Raw genomic sequence first — 7,892 nt, forward strand, 5'->3', positions numbered from 1 at the left:
CACTGCTGCTGAGCTGTGCTTTGCTCTCCTCCCACCTGGTAGCACCAGAGCATCTCAGAGCCCCAGAGGGGGATTCTAGTTGACCACAACAGCATCATTTTCCCAAATCTTTGTGGAGCGCCTCATCCCTCATCTTGGCTTTGAAGGTGATCTTCTTGGTAGAGGTTGCTGTGACTGAAAGGGAAGAGGATCCATGTTCATAATGTGTCCCAGTAAGAGGACATGAAGATGACCCTTAAGATGTCTGTAAGTGCCACATGAGATATTGCACCATCAAATCAACTTCCCTGTGTGATCTTGCAGTTTCTTCCCCACTTTTCTGCTGCATTTTGCCCTAAAAGATGTCTGGATCAAATCAACAGCGATGGAATCCCAACTCTTCATGCCAAAACATCCCATAGCACAAGCCAGCAAAGAGCCAATGGCTTCTTGCTCTTCCTGCCCTCCAAACATGCAGTAGTTAAGTCAGCACCATCATCTGCCTGGTCCCCAGGATCCATGACATCCGCAGAGCTCAACATGTCACAGCTGCACCTTGTGAGAAGCAGCGATGAAAAACGTCTCAATGAAGTCATTCCTTGATGAAATAATTTCTTGATGAAGCCTTTCCTCGATGAAGTCATTCTTCAATGAAGCCATTCCTTGATGAATTAATCCCTTGATGAGCAAACTCCTTTAATTATGCAGCCCTTCCTTCTAATAATGCCCCAGGGCCTGGCCAGAGGCAGCTGTGTGGTGGGGCTCAGTGCATGGTGAGGAATTGCTCCCAAGTTCTGAGCACTGAGGGCAGAATTGTTATTTTGCTGCACCTTTTAGCAGGCTAAAAAGGTCGGAACCCTTAAACAGGTTCTTTGTTTCTTGTGATTTCACGTTCCGTTTATTGTCTCGGTTGGGATGGGTGAAGGTTCGTTGTCTTGGCTGTGATAGGACGGGCACTGAGATGGGGATGAGAGAAACCTGAGCCAAGGTACAAGGAAACCTGCTGGAATTTTAATCTGAATTCCTCGGGAAGTGTGGGGGAATTTCACCTTCCCTGCACTGCTGACCTATTTCTGCATGCCAAAAATAGCCTGCCATGTAGGGCACTCCTGGGGGGGAGGCAGAAGGAGAATGGGTGGGAGGGGGAGCTCTGCTGGGGGAGAGCGCCAGGATCCTGGCAAGAAAATCCCACCTCTGTGTCTTCTGTAGGTGTTTCCATGAGACATCTTGGATTTTTTTTTTTAACAAAATGAGACAGAAAGAAGCTATTTTTGAAAAGATTTTGGAGATCTGAACTGAAAAAAAAACAACCAACCCCATATATGTAATACAGCCCCAAATCTGTCCTCTTTGTTCCAATTCTCAGCACCCAAATTTGGCCAAAGGGAAATGCCCATTTGGGAGTAGAAATGATTCCTGCTCCTGCTGCTGGATTTTAACTCTTTGATTCTCTTTCCTTAGCCTGAAGAGGACAACAGACATGATGTTTGGAGGGAAGCAGGTGGTGGTGTGTGGCTATGGGGAGGTAAGGGGTTCCGCCACCCAGATGGGTGCTCTCCTTGTGAGATGTATGGCAGAAACCAAACCTGTGCCTTAGGATGTATCACTGCTCAATGTTCAGAGCACCTGAACGTGAAAATACCTCTATTGAAATGTTAAGGGACACAAATATCTGCACGTGGCAATGATCAGAGGCTGAGCTCTGTGGGTGCGCAGCTGTAGCGCTGTGTGCTGAAAGCTGCTCAAGGAAAAGAAGCGAGTTTTGCCTTATTGATGTGTTTTCACACTCAAATGGAGGGATCCCCTTGAGAAAGAGATCCCAGTGTGGGGAGACGTTGGTCCTTATCAGCACTGCTGCATTCCCTGCATGTTATGGGTGGCCGACCCTCAGAGGTGGAACTGGGACACTTCCACAGAGCAGAGGTTGTGCAGAGCTTTGGAATGTCCCCCGAGATAAAAGTAATCTCTCGGTGTTGTTTGTCCTTCTGGACACAAGGACGATTTGGGGGGAGAAAAGAGCTCTCAGAAACCCAAATAATCAGCACTTTCATATTGTTAGCTTCTAGCTGAGCTGCAGCCTGACCCGTGTCCTAGATTGCTCCAAATCTGAGAATTTTGGGCAACCTGAGTTTAGCACTTGTATATTTTTAGTACCTCTTCTACTTTCCCATGCCCCAAATCTGGGAATCCTGCCTGCCTCAGAAGTCCCTCATCTCCCTCCTCCCTGCCCTCCTCTCCCTCCCAGGTGGGCAAGGGCTGCTGTGCGGCGCTGAAGGCCATGGGCTCCATCGTCTACGTGACTGAGATCGATCCCATCTGTGCCCTGCAGGCCTGGTAAGCACCCGGCCTCGCTCCTTTCTGGGGATGTTCTGCAGGAAAATCGTGGCCACAAAGCAGTGGATGGTTGGGTTGGACCATCCTCAATAACATTTGGGTTCCATCCTCATCACCTGCAGAACTTTGGGGTTTGACCCCCAAAAGTGATTTGCAGCAGGAAGGAGTCGTAATTGGGGCGAACTGAGAGATCCAGAGAGAGAGATCCAAAAAACCCCAGTCTTGCAGTAACGGTGATTTTATAGCTCAGGAGAGACAGAAATAAACTCTCAGGGGAACTGCTGACAAACCCTCCAAGGCCCTGCCCTGGTTCTGCCATGTGCAGAGCGCACCTTCCGGAACAAATGAAAATGGGCATTTTTGGATGCTGATTTTACAACAGAGGATTTGAAACCCGCAAAATTCACTTTTTAGTGTCACATCTTGAGCAGGAGACCCAAATCTCTGTGCTTGACCCCAGAAGTGCTTGGGGCACAGCGTCGCTCAGCACTCCGTGTTGGCTGTTGTGCAGCATTAGGAAGTTAAAATGAGTATCTGAGAGGGTTGTTTTTTTGGGTTTTTTTCCTCTATTTTTGGCACATTTTTTGCTGCTTTTCAAACAATCTGTTTTTTTTCCCATTCTCAGCATGGATGGATTCCGGCTCGTGAAACTCAACGAAGTCATCAGACAGGTGGACATTGTCATCACCTGCACAGGTACACAGTGCTGGGGTGGGCAGACGAGCAGCCCATGACCAGGTCCAAAGGAAAGAGCAAAAAATGGGGAAAGTCACCAATAATTTGCATTTTGTGCCTGTTGATGTTTCTGCATTCCCCTTTCACAGGTAACAAGAACGTGGTGACCAGGGAGCACCTGGACCGGATGAAGAACAGCTGCATTGTCTGCAACATGGGGCACTCCAACACCGAGATCGACGTGGTGAGCACAGGGTGGGCTCTGTGGGGCCATGGGGACCTCTCAGCCTCTCTTCAGCATTAAATATTGGGTAAAATAACCTACCCATCCGCTGTACAACACTGCCAGGAGTCCCAGAGGATGTATGTGGTCTTTAAGGACCTTTCTAACCGAGCCATCCTGTAATTCTGTGATCCTGAAGGACCCTTCCAACCCAACATCCCATAGTTCTGTGATGTTTAAGGACCCTTCCACCCCAACCATCCCATGGTTCCATGATTCCATGGCTTTGACCATTTGCATGCTGTCTTCCAGGCAAGCCTGCGCACACCCGAGCTGACCTGGGAGCGGGTGAGGTCCCAGGTGGATCACGTCATCTGGCCAGATGGGAAGCGAATAGTGCTGCTGGCGGAGGTGAGGGGCACACAAAGCAACCACCTCCTGTTGCAGGAGCATGGGGAGACCCTGCCTCGCCCCAGGAGGGAGGCACAGCCTCAGGGTTTGGTGCTTTTCCTCCCCAGGGCCGTCTGCTGAACCTGAGCTGCTCCACAGTGCCCACCTTCGTGCTGTCCATCACCGCCACCACACAGGTGAGTGGGGCTGGGGTGGGCTCACCCCATAGCACGCAGCACTGACTCACCAGGTGTCTCCTCCATGCAGGCTTTGGCTCTGATAGAGCTGTACAATGCTCCTGAGGGCCGCTACAAGCAAGACGTGTACCTGCTGCCTAAGAAAATGGGTAAGGACGTGCTGGCTGCCTTCTTTTGTTCTTTATTTCCTCACCAGTGTTGAGCAGACAAGAGGTTTTGCCATGCTTGGCATCATCCTCGTCCATCCTCATCCTCATCCTTGTGGTCAGGCGCAATGGAGATGCTGTTGGACACTTTACTTCTCCAGATCCAAATCTGGAAGTTGGAGGAGGCAAAGCTCAGCAGTCTCATTTTGATAAATTTGTGGAGTTTTGAGGCTCCTCTTTCAATCTGTCTCAGTTCCGACAGCGAGTGTTTATGGACATGGAGTGCTTCCAAGATATGAACGCTTTGAGAAGGTCAGGGGGAGGGCAGCTTCTGTCTGGGCTGTAGAACAGCTTGCCCAAAGGTTTGTTTTTTCTCAAAGAAAAAGATGAAGCCACTCCATACTGCAGCAGCAAAGGCGAATTTCTGCCGTTCCAGCATTCGTGCTGTGATGCTTTGTGAAACCATCAATGCTTTGTGCAGGGGATGGGGTGGTGGGAGCTCTTTGCTTCCTTCAGAAGGGCTGCAGGGAGCTGTGCTTAGAGATCTGCTCTCGCTGCTGTTCATTGCTCAGAGCTGTGCTTAGAGCTCATTGCTTGTAATATTTCAGATGAGTACGTGGCGAGCCTCCACCTGCCGACATTCGACGCGCATCTGACAGAGCTCACAGACGAACAGGCCAAGTACCTGGGGCTGAACAAGAACGGGCCCTTCAAACCCAACTACTACAGGTGTGGCTCCTGTCGGTCACAGAACTGCAGAGTTGTGGAGTGGTTGGGATGGAGGAACCTTATAGGTCATAGGATTGAGTGGGGTTGGGTTGAGTTGGGTTGGGAGAGTCCGCAAAGATCCTGGAGTTAGGTTGGGTTAGAAAGAACCTTAAAGGCTGTAGAACCATGGTTAGGTTGGAAGGGACCCCAATGCCCCACCCCTGCTGTGGGATGGGAGCCCCCCAACTCAGGCTGCCCTTGGCCCCATCCATGACCTCAGGCACCTCCAAGATGGGGCACCCAAAGCTTTGGGCAGCAGCTGCAGGGCTGCAGCACCTCCAGGTGAAGGATTTCCCCAGCATCTGACCTCATAATCCCCTCTTCTTGTTCAGAGCAATTCCCTGTTGTTCTGTCACCATCTGCCCACATACAAAGGCACTCTCCCTCTGTTCCTGAGTTCCCCCAAGTTCCTCTCCAGGTCTCCCCAGCACCTCACTCTTGCCCTGGCTGCACTCAGTCTGACTCCCTGGATGGCAGCTGTCCCCACTGCGGTGCCCCCGGGCAGCTCTTGGGCAACCAGGTTATTTTTAAAGCCTGACGCACCGGGGCTGGCGCTCAGCAGCACTTGGGCTCACACCAGAGAGGAGCCACTGAAAATCCCCACATTTCTGTGGGTCACTTCTCCCTCCAGGCTCAGGAATTGGGCTGCTGTCATGGCCAACGCAGCTCTGCATTTGTAACCAAAGCCACTCAACCCAAAAGCCAACGTGGATTTCTCCAAAGTTTCTCTCTTACTGATAAATTCTGCTGCTCAAAGCCAGGTTTGGGTGCTGGAAGTGGCAGTACAAGTACAGCTCCCTGTGCCCTGAGCTGATCCCAACCCCCAGCCCTGTTGGCACCACTGAGCTTCCCCTTCCCTCACCCCAACTAAAAATAACTCAGAATTCCGGGGGAGGAAAGGACCTGGCTCCTTCCAACGCCATTTCAGCCAACACCAGCATTGGATGCAATGATCCCTATGGGTCCCTTCCAACTCAGGATATTTTATCATTTTCTTAGCGTCCAGCCCCAAATTTCACAGTTTTTATGTGCTGAACCCTCGTTTTCTCTCTTTCCCAGGTATTAAGTTCCTGCCACCGTAGCCACGAGGAACAGAACCCAAATCCTTTCTCAACTACTGTACAGGATGAAGCAGCGCAAGCTTGCTACGCTCAAGCCAGGCTTGCTCTCGTAGTAGACCGTGTGTTAGGTTATTTATTTATTGAATTAGAGTTCTGTGCGCGGCTCTGCCTCGTGTTCGTGCTGCCGCGAACTGGGAGACGCTCCGTTTCTTCCCCTTCGTTTCGTTTCTCTCTTTTTGGTCGTTCCCATTCGGGGTTGTGTGAGGATGAGGGCGAGGAAGGAGCTGATGGGGTGGGGACTCCCCGGCGCTGTGCTGCTGTTCCGTTCCCAGTGCCAAGCTTTGCCGTGAACCAAAGTTTCCTTCCCTGCTGCTCCGCATCACAGCTGGAGCGCCATGGCTGGCAGCATCCAGGCTGGCAGCATCCACGTGAGACCCTCTGCAGCCTCAGTGGGGACGCGCCGAGTCTGATTTCCCACTGATGTTTCTCCATCAGATCCACCAAACCCCCCTGTACGGAGGAGCCGCCTGCACCTCGATGGTGCTGAGTTGGGAACTGATAATTGCGCGGTGCCGAACCACAATGCCTGGAGCCGACGGAGGTTGGCCAACTGTTGGCTGTAGAGCAGGGAGCTCCAGGTGGTGTCTCAGCGCCCCACGTCCCGCAGGCACTGCTCCATCTTCAGCCTCTGGTCGCTTCGCGGTGTCCTCAGCGCCGCTCACGCACAAGAAAGGAACTGTGGACCCGTGGCCACGTCCTGCAGCAAACAAACAGTTCTCCCTCCTGCAGAACTGTGCACAGATAGGAGGTTTGGGGAAGAGTCCACGGAGCTGCTGGAGGTTTTACTTTGGGGGCAGCGCTGGGCTGAGGATCCCTACACCGAATGTCCCCACACCGAGTGCTCCTATGCTGAGCTGCCCAACACTGTGCGGCCCTACATGGGTCAGTTTATCAATGCTGAGCATCTACACATTGAGCACCGCAGCCATGAGCTCAGCACCCCAACAGTGAGCTCAGCACCCAACATGGAGCTCTGGATCCCCGCATGGAGCTCTGAATCCGCACATGGAGCTGAGTACCCCAACATGGAGCTCTGGATCCGCACATGGAGCTGAGTACCCCAACATGGAGCTCTGGATCCCTGCCTGGATCTCAGTTCCCAACACAGAGCTCAGCTCCCCACACTGAGCTCATCGCTGCCCCAGGATCGTCTCTCCCGGCAGCTGTGCCTATTTCTAAGCCCTGATTTACCTTCATGTACCTTCCAGGTGATGGGACAAAAATAATAACAATAAAAGAAAGACACCCCCCCCCCCAAACGGCCTCACCTTTTCCCACCTGTATTTTTAAAGCTCTTCTCCGTGTCATTCTGCTTCTCCTGTCAGCTTTTCCGCTTGCTTGGCTTTTCCTAATCAATCTGGAATTATAATATTCTGTGATCATCTCTAAATTAAAACGTGTAATTTTTATTTTAATTTTTTCTTTTTTTTTCTTTTTTTAAACGTTTTTAAAGATTTAGGAAAAGGAGATTTTAGGGAACACCAGCAAAATCATGTTAAGGAGAATAAATCAGTTGAGATCTTTAGAAACAAATGAGACAAAACCCATCGTGGTCGGCTGCAGAGAGGGCAGCAAAACTTGGAGAACATTTTCAAAAGGATGTTTTAATTATTGATGTCTGAGTGATTGTATTAGAGCAGCAATAAAGACTCTGTAATCTCGAAACAGAAATAAAATGTTGGAAAACCGATGTGCTGCTCTGAAACTGGGGATGAAAGATGGAGTGGGGTGGGGGTGGGGAAGGGGATGGGGATAGAGTTGGGGTTGGGATAAGAATGGGATGGGATGGAGATGGGGATGGGGATGGGATGGGGATGGGGATGGGGATGGGGATGGGGATGGGGATGGGGATGGGGATGGGGATGGGGATAGAGTTGGGGTTGGGATAAGAGAATGGGATGGGATGGGATGGGATGGGATGGGATGGGATGGGATGGGATGGGATGGAGATGGAGATGGGGATGGGGATGGGATGGGATGGGGATGGGACCCCAAACCCCATCTGTATGTGGGACATGTTTGCTGAATGGCACCAGTTTGGGGTCGCTGCCCCACCCCA

The 7,892-nt window shown here is 51.3% G+C and overlaps 1 protein-coding gene across 5 annotated transcripts in view; it reads left to right on the forward strand.

Annotated features, from left to right (window-relative positions):
- Nucleotides 1-7,523, forward strand: part of AHCYL2 (adenosylhomocysteinase like 2) — a 36,176-nt gene extending 28,653 nt beyond the window's left edge. For all 5 annotated transcript variants that reach the window (XM_015854660.2, XM_085511046.1, XM_015854892.3 and 2 more), the window contains exons 9-17: nt 1,441-1,504; nt 2,225-2,313; nt 2,939-3,009; nt 3,138-3,232; nt 3,524-3,622; nt 3,730-3,798; nt 3,869-3,947; nt 4,553-4,673; nt 5,772-7,523. In XM_015854660.2, the coding sequence (XP_015710146.1) occupies nt 1,441-1,504; nt 2,225-2,313; nt 2,939-3,009; nt 3,138-3,232; nt 3,524-3,622; nt 3,730-3,798; nt 3,869-3,947; nt 4,553-4,673; nt 5,772-5,778 (694 nt within the window). In that variant the 3' untranslated portion in view covers nt 5,779-7,523. The remainder of the gene's footprint in view (nt 1-1,440; nt 1,505-2,224; nt 2,314-2,938; nt 3,010-3,137; nt 3,233-3,523; nt 3,623-3,729; nt 3,799-3,868; nt 3,948-4,552; nt 4,674-5,771) is intronic.
- Nucleotides 7,524-7,892: the final 369 nt, after the last annotated feature.

Source organism: Coturnix japonica, chromosome 1, assembly GCF_054131305.1.
Source record: "Coturnix japonica strain WE chromosome 1, WE-NBRP24, whole genome shotgun sequence".
Lineage (NCBI taxonomy): Eukaryota > Metazoa > Chordata > Aves > Galliformes > Phasianidae > Coturnix > Coturnix japonica.